We start from the raw sequence: 12,362 nt of genomic DNA, 5'->3' as shown, positions 1-12,362 counted from the left end.
CGGGGGGGGCAAGGGTGCAGGCACAGGCGGCTGACGGGGCTGCCTTGCAGAACGTGGGCTGCGACTACGAGATTGACTCCAACGCGGTGGAGGACCGGTGCGGCGTCTGCCACGGGGACGGCTCCACCTGCCACACCGTCAAGAAGACCTTCGAGGACAGCGAGGGGCTGGGTAAGGGCGCTCAGCTCCGTCCCCAAAACGCCAGGGACCTGGTCCACTCGGAGCCGGGCTCGCTGCTGCTGCTCGTTTGCGGTGTGGTTTTTAATCATGACTTGTCGATTTGGATGGGATAAGGTCCGAGCGGCAGCATGGGGAGACGTGGCGTTGCCGTTCCACTTCTTACGCCTCGGAAGAAAAATATCCCCTTACTGCTCACAAAGAGCCTGAAAACAAATCTATGCCTGCTGGAGCCAGTTTGGAGAGGTTTAAGGGGATTTTTATGGGTTGACAAGGACACGTTGAAAGGGCGGTAAATGCCGTGCCAGCACCCGTGTGGGAGATGTCAGCTGGGAGAGTTGGGGGGTTCAGCCTGGAGAGGAGAAGGCCAAAAAGGGGAGAGCTCAGAGCCCCTTCCAGTGCCTAAAGGGGCTCCAGGAGAGCTGGGGAGGGACTTTTTCCAAGGGCATGGAGTGATGGGACGAGGGGGAATGGCTTCAGACGGGCAGAGGGCAGATTGGGATGAGATGAGATGTGAGGAAGAACTGTCTCCCTGTGCGGGCGGTGAGCCCCTGGGGCAGGTTGCCCCGAGAAGCTGTGGCTGCCCCATCCCTGGAGGTGGTCAAGGCCAGGTTGGACGGGGCTTGGAGCAACCTGGGCTGGGGGGAGGTGGCCCTGCCCAGGGCAGGGGGGCTGGAATGAGATGATCTTCAAGGTCCTTTCCAACCTAAACTATTCTATGATTCTATGTCATGCTCAGCGATGGGCTCTCCCAGCAGGGAACGCAGCTGGGCCCAGTGCCATGTGGGGTTTGGTACCCACTGGTGCCTTACAGCGGTGTAAGGATTGGCATGATGCGGGCCCCTGAGGGACACTGGCACCCACCTGAGGGCACAGATCATCTCTGCCCCATCTTTGAATCCCCCAATGCCAATGCTCGGTTCCATCCCCAGGTTACGTTGATATTGGGATTATCCCTGTGGGAGCACGCGAGATCCGGATTGAAGAAGTCGCAGAAGCTGGGAATTTCCTGGCGCTGCGGAGTGAGGACCCGGAGAAGTATTTCCTCAACGGCGGATGGACCATCCAGTGGAATGGGGACTACAGGGTGGCGGGGACCACCTTCACCTACAAGAGGACAGGGAACTGGGAGAACCTCACCTCCCCAGGGCCCACCGTGGAGCCGGTGTGGATCCAGGTATGGTCCGGGATCTTCTGGTGGTGGGAGTGTGTGGCGGGGACGTTGCTGCCAGATCTCCTGCCTTCCCGTGCAGGGCTGATCTGCCATGGTCCGTCACGGCACTTCCCTGCCTTCCGAGGGATGGGGCTGTGCATCTCCTCACTGAGCGTGTTTCTCCGGGACCCAACGTGGGGAGCAGCCGAGCACGCGCTGCCGGCACAGGGAGCGTTTCCAGCCCGCGCCGCTTCCAGCTGAGCCCCATCCCCTTTGCAGCATTCCTCGCAATATTTGCACAGCAGAGAGAGCATGAGGAGAAAGAGTGCGTTTCCTGAGGCCTTTCCCATATCTTATCAAGAGCGGGGGAAGAGCCCGCCGTGCTTCTGGCAGGGCTGGAGCAGCCGGCGGAGGCGGTGGGAGCTGTGGCGGTGCCGTGTGCGGTGGCAGAGGGTGGACCACTCGGCAGTGCCGCGCTCCCGCCGGTTCCGTGTCCCCCTCCGCACCGCCTGACGCCGTGGTGAGGAGCTCAGAGCCCGGGGTCCTGCTCCTTGGTCCAAACCCCGGGCCATACTGCCCGGGGCGCTGCAGGTCAGGCTCAGCTTCCTCGCAAAACCCCTTGAGGCAGAAGGTAAAAATCTGAAAGGAACATTTGAAATCCTCTGAAACATCTAGAAATTCCAAGTTTTACTCTTTTTTTTTTTTTTTTGGCATGTGGGAATTTCCATAAAGCTACTTCCCTCCCCAGAATAAGTCGTTATGGTTCATCAGCCCCCCGAGGCTCTGAGGAGGTGAGCCCCATTGGGGGTGCCTGGGGTGAGCCGTGGCTCTGCGGGAAGGGGAGAGCACCCGGGACCTGCCGCTCTGCCTGCCCGGGTCTGGGCAGAAGAGGGTAAAGAAAAAAAAAAAAAAAAAAAAAATAAAAATCATTGCAGCAGTGAGTTTCCAGGATGGCAGAGTTGCAGAGAGGAGGAGAGCATCTGCCCGTTTCTTCCTCCCATCAGGGGTTGCCTTTGCGAAGGGCAGACCCTGGGGGAGCAAATAATGAACACAAAGCTGTCAGGAGACACTCGGAGAAGCCGGTGGGGATTGTCCCCCAGACGATGGCACGGGTTGAAATTCTTTGTGGTGCAAAGTGTGTCGTAGAGGCAGTGACCGTGGAGGTATGTCCCAGAGACCCCCAGGACCGCCCCGGCAATCCTGGCTCAGCCCAGTGCGCTCTTCCCGAGCATCGGCCCCGCTGCGGCGTGGCGCTGGAGCCCGGCCATGCCGAGCAGCCAAAGTCTGCGCCTTCTGCCTTTCTTTCAGCAGAGGCTCAGGATGAAATGCGAGCGGGATCCTGGGCTCGTCTGCTGCCAAGCGCTGCTGTTAACGGGAACGCTGGCGTGCTCGGCACCCGCAAATCATTTTCTGGGATTCGTAACCTAATTAAAACCTCTCGACAAAAACGTTTCAATATTCACGAAGGGGTTTTGGAAAGACGCCCTCGCTCCCGCTCCCGCCAAAGCTCCAAGAACAACAAAGCTCTGGCAATAATGGGAGCACTTAGGCTAAGAAAAACAAGGTTAAACTCCCGGCCTGTGCCGAGGGCTGGTGCGGGAGGTGCTTCGGGCAGGATTTGTGTCAGCCGCAAACTGTCCTTTACACACAAACACCTAAAAGGGTGAAATTGCTGTTGTTCTACACTAACTTAGGGAAAGCTGAAGGCTGATTTTTGACTAAGAAAAAACTTAAAATCTTACATTTGAGTGTCTGATTGACCATTAATAGAAAGCATTCAGACCTGAATGCAAGCTTTCTTGGTCACAATTTGGTTCTATATGTGTATTTTTAAAGCCAGCTTGGATGAATAATAATGATAATAAACTTAACATTTAACACCTTTTTGATAAGTAGTGGAAATCACTTGACAAAAGAAGGATGTTTCTCATTTATGACCAGGAAACTGAGAAGGAAACCATTCCTTCTAGTTCCCTGCAGGCAATATGGAGAGCGGTGACAGGAAGAGTGGTGGAGAGAGGCAGAGGTGGCTCAGTGTGCTCCCGACCGGCGGGAGCGCCGTTCCTGCCCTGCGTGTTGCAGACCCCAGGCTGGGCTGGGGCCGGTGGTGGCACATGCAGAACCTCCTCCCCAGCGCCGACTGCGGGGAAGGGGACATCTGCCCGTCCTGGGCCCTTCACCACGCCGAACCTTGAGGAGGTCCTCAGATGGGGCTGTGTTTGGCAGTGGGACTGAACAGGATTAACAGGGGAATCCTTCCGGGCTCTTCATCAGGGGAGACACAAAACAAAGTCCTGGTGGTTCTCAGTGCTCTCACTGTTATTGTTTCTTGTTACCTGACATTTCCACAAGCCCAACGCTCTGAGCGGGGGCAGCAGTGGCAGCTCCTCTGCTCCTACACTGCTTCAGACGTTTGCTAACCCCGTTTACGAAATGGTCATCTGCTGCTGGGGTACAGGTAGTGCAGCCCTGGTACAGAGCCGGATGGAGAATGGCATCTTTATGGCTGTGCGAGGCAGGCTGTTATCTCCTGAAAAGCCCTTGGGGTGCAGTGGCCAGCCCCAACTGCTCTGCAGTAGCCACCTCCCTGGCCGCCTGTTGTCTCCCCACAGCTGCTGTTCCAGGAGACCAACCCCGGCGTGCGGTACCAGTACACCATCCAGCGCCCGGCCGACAGCGAGAACGAGATCGAGCAGACGGAGTTCCTCTGGCGCTTCGGCTCCTGGACCACGTGCACCGCCACGTGCGGGACCGGTGAGTCCGTCTCCCGCGGGACCCCCTGGGCTCGGCTGCCTGCGGTGGAGGAGCGGAGCGGGCAGAGCATCCCCGTACCGTGGGGATGCCTTGGAAATCTCTGTGCCTTTGGTTTCAGGAGGTCTTGGGGGAGGGGAAAAAAAGCGACATCTGCTAAGGTCACCACTCTCTGATGCCCCACCATGCTCACCCGCCAGACCCTGTGCTTTATCAGCATTTTGCTCCTTGCTCGGTGTCCTGTTACTGCGCAGGGCGTCAGGGCGGCGGAGACAAAAGAGCTTTAGAGAAATCCAGGGGGTGTGGAGGGGCCGGTCCCCCGCCTGGCTGGGCCTCCCCAGGGGGGATCGTTCCGAGGGTTTTATGGAGAGCACATGGGAGGGTGCCCAGCGTGGGCAGAGCTCCCGGGTCCCGCACTGCCCCGCGGTGTCGGACACTTGCATCCCCCCTCCCGCCCCACCGCTCCACCAGCCCTGTGTCTGGGGACAGCTTTTGGGGCAGCTGATGGAGGGGACGGTCCGGGCACACTGCAAGGGGGGAGGCTGGGACCAGCGAGTGCTTCCTTGAGAGCCAGTGCGGAAAAGGGATTTGAAGGACACTTATACTTTCTAGGTAGCAGAGAGCGCCAGGAGATGTTTCCTGCCCGTTCCCGAGAGATAGGTGTGGATCCCTGCTCACAGCAGGAGCGTTGTGGTGCAGCGGGAGCTGGCGAGGCGTTTTCCATACGTTTATGCTGAGAGCTCTTTGCTGTGGGTTTGCGTGGGCCCTGCAGCGCGGGGAGTTGAGGAGGACGGGAGCTGAGGGCGCTTGCTTTTGTTTAAAAGCAGCTTGCCTTTGCAAGGTTTGAGTGCTTGGCTTCCAGAACAGAAGGGAAATACCGGAGCAAATCGGGCAGGAGTCGGGTGAGGATGCTCACCCTGTCCAGCCCCAGGAGAGCAGCCGGAGGAGGGCTGAGCCCCTCTCCCTGGGCTGGATGACGGTGTGAGCTGAGACGTGGATTTGGGAGAGCTCGGGCTGAGCCTCTTCTGCGGGGTCCAGCCCCGCAAGCTCCCAAGCGCTTGAGCTGGAGCACAGCTCAGCAGCTGCAGCAGGGTCTTATCAATCTCAGCTGGTGGCAGTGGTTATTATTTACAGCTCTCCCAAGTCACGGGTCAAGTACGTGTTGCAGAAAGGAGGACAAAAGCAGGCAGGGAGGCAGCGTGCTGAGGATGAGGTCATCCTGAAAAATGTCGTCCCGTGAGTGCTGCAGACCGGGGGCAGGAGGCTTCGGCGGGTGATTTATCCGTGAGCTGCGGCTGGGGCAGAAGGCTGCCAAAAAAGCTGTGCGGCTGTCAGTGCTGCTGTCGGTTGCCTCCCCAAAAGCCTCAGTGTATGTCTGTGCATACGTACACACACGTGCTGCGACGGCTGGATGTGGCTCTGGGCGGTGGTGCCAGGACGGTGCCCCCCCCAGGCTGCAGCATCGCCGCCGTTCCCTGTCCTGTGCTCCTCCACATGACTTCGGCAGCCCCAAATAGATGGTGCATCCTGCACCGTGGCTGCAGAGGCTTTTCGCAAGGGGAGCGGTGGGGAAAGGCTTTCCCCCCTGGCCAAGAGGTCCCTCCAGCAGTGGGGTGTCTCCTGCAGAGCCTCCACTGGCTGCATCGCTACTAAATCCCATCAGGCAGCTGATGATTCCTTCGTCTCACTGTTGACTGTAAAAACTGTAGGATAGGAAAGGTTTTATTCCAGCAATTTCTGCTCAGCAGCTCACCCAGCAATGCCCCTTGCGTTGCCTGTGACCAAAGGACACAGCCGGAGGCCACCAGGACCGAGCTGGGGTCGCTGCAGAAATCTGAGAGTGGGAGCCGGCAGCAGGGTGGAGATGTTCCTGCTTTTAACCCGTCTTGTCCCTGTGTCCTGCTTGGAACAGAGACAAAGCACTGGGAGGGTGAGCAGAGACATCCCATGGAGTTTGTGAGGTTGAAGAAAGCCATCTCTCTGAGTTTGGGGTCTGCCGACGGTTCTGGACACAGTTGTCCTCACCTTGCCTTCTGTGTAAACTCTTGCCATTCCTTAGGTATTTCCTGACATCTCTAAGCCCCAAAAGAACAGATATAATCTGGCAGCTTTTTTCTAAGGGAGAACAAGATTTGTCAACTGTTTCTGTGATCTGTTTTTAGCTTTCCACGTGAGCAGCCCTGGACTCGGTCTGAGGGCAGGAGCTGAGGTTTGCCTTGTGCTGGACAGGCAGACACCGTGTCCCACCAGCCCAAGGGAGAGGCTTTGGTTATGGTCTGCTGCTTGTAATGCCTGGGAGCCCATGTCCTGACTGGACTGGAATTGCTTCCACCCACCCATCCCTCCCTCCCTCCCTAGCTGTCCCTGCTTTGCAGCTGCGTATCCAGGGTCATTTTCCAGCCCAGTGAGCTCCGTAGGTCTCACCACACACGTGTCGGATTGACACCAGCTGTCCAGCTCTGCGTTTCCCACCCAGGTACACTGGGAGCACTGGGGCCGTTGGGCTCCGTGAGGGAACCAGTACCTCAGCAGACACGGGCTCTCGACTTCCAGTTTCGGTGGTAGTTTCATTTTCTTTCCCCTGTTTTTGGTGGCTCAAGCTTGCCCGAGGGCCTCCTCTCGCCTGCTGGCAGAGGGTGCTGGGTGGTTCGGCACGATTTCCGTCTGGAGCCCAGCCCTCGCCTGTGTCCGCAGGGGTGCAGCGGCAGATCGTGCACTGTGTGGAGAAGCTGGCCGGCATCGTGGAGGAGCGGTACTGCGACGCGCTTACCCGCCCCGACGACCAGCAGAGGAAGAGCAGCGAGGAGCCCTGTCCCGCCAGGTCTGCCGGCTTTGCCCTTCGCCTCCCCTCACCAGAGCTGTGATCTCCAAACTGCCCTAAGGGATGAGCAGGACTGGGGGGGACCCTGGTCACTGCCATGCCCGGGTTGCACCAGGATGTGCGCAGCTGTCTGCACCCCTGGTTTTGCACCTCTTCTTTCCCTCGCGCTTGAGAATGGGTCCCAGACCCTGCGCTGGTCCATGGAAACAAATCCCAGTGGTTGCCCGGCCACTGCAGTGTGTTACTTGTCCATAGACCACGAGCTGCACAGGAAGGCACCACGCTGGCAGGGCCGGCAGCCCCTAGAATCATAGAATCGTCTGGGTTGGAAGGGACTTTTAAGACCATCAAGTCCAACCGTCAACCCAGCGCTGCCAAACCCACCACTAACCACATCCCTCAGCACCACGTCTGCCCGTCTTTTAAACACCTCCAGGGATGGCGACTCCACCACCTCCCCGGGCAGCCTGTGCCAGGGCTTGACAACCCTTTCAGTGGAGAACTTTTTCCTAATCTCCAATCCCTCTCTGCCTCTGAGCAAATAACCATCCCTGGCACAACACGGGGACTGATCCACCCCTGACCCTCAATCCAGGGCTGAAACACAACCCGCAGCTGGGATCCAAACTCCCCCGGGCCCCGCTGATCGTTACAGGCCACCAAAGCCCACGTGCATCTCGTGTACATCTCCTGTCCCCAAACCCCTCCGGGCTGGTGCTGGCTAAAACCCACCGCCCCGCAGTGCTCGGCGTGGTGGGACACGGGACGGGGCCTGGCTGGGAGCTGAGACATTTCCCCTTCCACGTTTACCCAGGTGGTGGGTCGGCGAGTGGCAGAAATGCTCGTCCACCTGCGGCCGCTCGGGGCTGATGAAGAGGACGGTGCTGTGCATCCAGAGCGTGGGGCTGGACGAGCAGAGGGCCTTGCAGCACGCGGACTGCCAGCACCTCTCCAAGCCAGAGGCCACGGCGCCCTGTCACCGGGAGGTCCCCTGTCCCTCCCAGTGGGCCGTGGGGAACTGGTCTGAGGTGAGGAGGGTCGGGGAGGTCCCGCAAAGCTGGCGGGAGCTGGGGACTGAGTGCCCCCGGGACGTCCGCAGCCTGCCCAAGGGCGATGGGCGTGCTCCTGCTTGCCGGGAGAAGCCATGGATGTTTTTCTGGGGGCTCACGTTGGAACACCAGCTCAGACGGATGGGGACTTTGTGGCACGGGGAGGTCTGAGAGTGAGGAAGGAGCACGGAGCTGTTTGACTCTGCCCCATCCTCTCTGAAGGGTGCTCCGTGCTTGATTGCAAGGAGGGAACAAACAAGAGGGTTTCAACCCTTCAGTGTATTTTCCAGCACCGCGAACCTTCCCCTTTGTTTTGGCAGAAGCTTTAGAGATAATTCTTGCCTGCTGAGGGGCGAACTGGGGTCTGGGTGCCCCCGACATGTGCGTGCTGGCCGGTGGGTATCTGCTTCCCGGCAGCATGACCTGGCGTGGGGCAAAGCTGCCCCATCTCTGCTGCGGGGGGGGCAGAGACAGAGACCCCCTCAGTGATGCGCCCGGGGAATGCGGGAGCCAGCACAAATTTTTCAGCATTTTTTTTTTAAGAGAAGGAGAGATCAAAAAAACCCACAACCCCATGTATAAAGTGCCGTGGTCTGCAGGCACCCTGTGTAGCCTGTATTTATTTTTGTATTGCAGTGGATCAGCTTAACCACAGGTTGAGGGTTTTAACCAGAGAATTATAACTCCTAGTTTAAGCAGTGGTTTCAAAAAGCGTTCAGTGTGAAGACAAGTATCCAGAGAGAAATGAGAGAGCCTGGGAACTGGATTGTTGCTAAGAAACAAATGGAATAGAAATGCGAGCAGAACATTTGAAGGCTAAATGAGGGCTATTTAGAAATATTTTGCTAGGGGCCCACAAAAGCCACAATTGCAGGGCTGAGAAAGGAGGCTGCAACAGTTCAAAGGAAAAATCCCGCCTTGCCCGTGGGTCTGTGCCGTGCACGGAGCCAGCACGAGCCGTCGCAGTCATCCTCTGTGGTGTTGACATCGATGGATCTGTGAGCCCAGGAAAAATGTGCTTGAGATTTTGAGTTGTCTGTAATTTTTCTGCTCTCCTTTCGCTTAAAGCGAGAGCCCTCTTCCTGCTCTGTTTCCACCACCACCAGTAAGTAGAGAAATTTGAGGGGCTCAGAAGCTTTCCAGAAACGTGGTCCTTCTGTCCAGTGATAACAACAGGGGGGTGTTGCTTTTTTTTTGTGCTTGCGGACCCTCGGGCAGGGCAGCACCTACGCCTCTCTGGCACTGGCAGCACCGGGGCAGCCCGCAAAGCCGAAGGGGTTATTTGCCGTTTGGATAGCCCAACACAGTGCTTAAACACTGGGACTTGATGCCTTCAGAAGGACCCTAAAGCAGTGTCCAGCTCTATGGACTTTCCAAAGGAGTTATCGGTGTGCTCGGCAGTATTATTTGTTGTCCATTAGTACGTGAGGGTCTGCGTACGGGTCTATGCGTGTCCCACCGTGCAGCCTGCCGTGATGCCTCCTGCCGTCGTGTGCCGATGCTGAACCCTCCTGCAAGCTCCGGGTCTTCCTCCGTGAGGCTCCTAACAGCCGTCATTTCTTGTCTGTGTGCCAGAGGCTTTCCTGATAACCGAGCCTTGGCGAATAAGCCCCCTTCTTCCCCCTGCAAGAGCTGAGCACCTGGAATTTGTCTCCTGGATGGAGCGGGAGGCATTTGCTGAGAAATTTTAGCTTAAGGCGCATGTGGTGGGAGTTGACCTCTGTTTTCCCTCATTTGGCAGTGCCATCCCCGTAGGGAGAAGCAGCTTGCTTGCACCCCTCCCGCAGGTGTTAATGTGCAGTAATGTTTTATTTCAGCAACATTGTGTAGCTGCTGGAAATGCCCAGCGGTGGCCATGCGATGTTATGGACTGTCCCTCCTGCCGGACACAGTCCTCAGGGTCCCTTCTGCTCCTACCCGGCATTGCCCAGGAGATACGGGGCTGGGGAGGCACCGGCCGGCACGGCGCAGCGTGGCACGGGGAGGAGACGTCCCATGGGGTGGGCACCCACCCGGGAGCCCACCAGGACCAGCGCGGGGAGCGGGGCAAGTCCCGATGAGGCACCTGACCCTCGTAAGGACCGAGCAGAGATGAGAAAAGCTCAAAATACAGGAGTATATGTTGTCTGAGGAGCGCATCTCCCGGCCAGCCCAGCCCAGCAGCTCTGCCTGTCCACCTTTACCTCTTAACTTCTACGTGCTGGGGGCTGTGCATCAAACCCTCGCCTCAGCCCGTCTGTTTTCATCCAAACACCAGAAATCCCCTCCGTTGGGTTTGTTTGCCTCGTTGACCGTTTGTTCGTGTTGGCTGGGTTATGTGAGGCACTTTGATGTACGTGAGTAATGCTCTGTGCATCTGTCACCGCAAACTGCAGCGGCCTGTGGCTCGTGCAGCCCACATGTGGTGTTCATAGGGCTGTGATTTACTTACCCAGCAGAAAATGTTGCTGCCCTTCTTTCCAGCTTGTGGGTTTCTTTTATACTGAACCATCTCAAAGAGACCATTGTGGTGGAGGAGGGGGTGTCCTCAACAAAGCTGCTTATTGACCCTTGCTTTTTCCCTACTGCGACAACACCCATGTTGTTATCCCCTGCTTCAAAAAATTCTCTTCCAGAAGAAGAGATGCAATTCATGGCGATAGGTCAGAGAAAAGACCTATTAGATCATCTTACCCAGTGCCCTTCACAATGTCCATCTCCTGGGAAAATTGTTTCTGGCTGGAGTGCAGGTCAAGGATCACCCTGAGCAAAGTCCCCTGCAATACCAACCCTGCCCTGGGACGGTCTCTAACGGGGAGACGGTCCCAGCGGTAGATTTGGCCAGTAACATCACTGCTTACCGGTGTGACCAGCACCCCCTGCTTCTCACTCCTGGTACAGGGGACCCCATGCCCCAGCTGGAACTGGCACAGGAGACGTCTCGGGACCCAGTGGGTGGTGGGAGCATGGCAGAGTGACGTGGAGCCCCTTTGCCCCGTGCCCAAAGCATCACGGTGCATGGGACAGTTGAGCACCCGCTTCAGTATCTTGGAGGGGAGCGCCAGCGAGGTGGACGGGTTGCAGTGCCGCTGCCGGCCCCTTCCCCGCTCCTCTGCTGCACCCTGCATCGCCCGCGCTCCTGTCCCTCATGTGTGCGTCTCTCTCCCTTTCCCAGTGCTCCGCGACGTGTGGAAACGGGACACAGAGGCGCCCTGTTTACTGCAGCAACAGCACTGGAGCCGCTTGTGACCCTGCAGAAAGACCCAGCTCGGAAACTATTTGCTCTTTGCCGCAGTGCCAGAAGAAATTAGACAGTGCCAATATGGACTGGTCTGGCAGCGGGTCCTCCAGTAGAGAAATATTTAATGAAATCCATTATATCCCCAGCAACAGCATTCCTAAATTTAACCCCTTAATTCCAAATATTCCAGAATCCAATGATGTCAATATCATCACTGAGGAGGACTTCTCAGCCAGAAAGGGAAATGTCTTTGTTGACGATTTTTACTATGATTATAATTTTATCAACTTCCATGAGGATCTGTCGTACTATCCCTTCACGGAGAAGGAGACCAAAGGCGAGGAGCCTAAGCCAGAGCTGAGCATCAACGATGTGGAGGGGTCACACGAGATGTCCACTGATGTCCTGCACACTGCCAAGCCGGGAGGAGGAGCAAGTGAGGACCATCTGGTGACCAGCAAAGCAGAGACTTCTGCTCCTGTGCATGGTGAAGGAGAGACGGAGCCTGGGGGTTTAGCCATGAATGACCTCCTGAGTGTGGTCCCTGAGGACGCAGGGACAGCCGCTCCCAAATATGCCATCCCTGACTTCATGGGTGAGATGGAGGATGCAACGCTTGTGCCCCGCTCCGAGAACCACCTGCCCACCATGAGCTGGGACTCTGCGAACAGCCACGACCACCCGCCCCCGGATGAGCCCTGGGGAGCCATGCCGACGAGGGCCGCTCCTGGGCAGGATGCTCCAGCCCATGGCCCCGCTCCCTGGGCTCCTTACCCGGCCGATCCCTCCCCACCGCTGCCGGCTGGCAGGGGCAGCGCCGGCGCAGACCCGTCCGACAGCCTGGGAGAGCCGGGGAGCAGCAGCGAGGGGCGTGCGAGCACAGAGGGGCCGAGTAACGCCGGCAGTGAGGAGCAGGACGTGGCCGGCTCTGCGGGGAGAGGCCATGAAGACTCAAGGGAAATGGGGCTTGTCATCGCTGGTGATGCTAACGGTGCTGCCAACGGTGCTGCCCCCGAGAGCAAGGAGCAGGAAGGGTGGGCAGAAATGCCGGAGGGGATGGCGGGCACACATGCCGCAATGGTGGCCGAGGAGCAAGCCCGTGGGACGGAGAGGACAGATCTTTCCTTCCCCACCCCTCAGGGACCGGGGCGGGAGATGGGAAGCAGTGCTGGCAACACCCGTCCCGCCGCG

General features: G+C 57.9%; 1 protein-coding gene across 1 annotated transcript in view; it reads left to right on the top strand.

Moving 5' to 3' along the window:
- The window catches only part of ADAMTS7 (ADAM metallopeptidase with thrombospondin type 1 motif, 7), a 55,807-nt gene that overhangs the window by 28,352 nt on the left and 15,093 nt on the right, over nt 1-12,362 (top strand). The window contains 6 exon segments of the mRNA XM_009881163.1: nt 51-171; nt 1,110-1,354; nt 3,943-4,084; nt 6,776-6,902; nt 7,717-7,930; nt 11,106-12,266. Of these exon segments, the coding sequence (XP_009879465.1) occupies nt 51-171; nt 1,110-1,354; nt 3,943-4,084; nt 6,776-6,902; nt 7,717-7,930; nt 11,106-12,266 (2,010 nt within the window).

Source organism: Charadrius vociferus, unplaced genomic scaffold, assembly GCF_000708025.1.
Source record: "Charadrius vociferus isolate BGI_N301 unplaced genomic scaffold, ASM70802v2 scaffold623, whole genome shotgun sequence".
Taxonomy (NCBI): domain Eukaryota; kingdom Metazoa; phylum Chordata; class Aves; order Charadriiformes; family Charadriidae; genus Charadrius; species Charadrius vociferus.
Note: the sequence above shows the minus strand (reverse complement) of the source record. Positions and strands in the feature narration are given on the sequence as shown.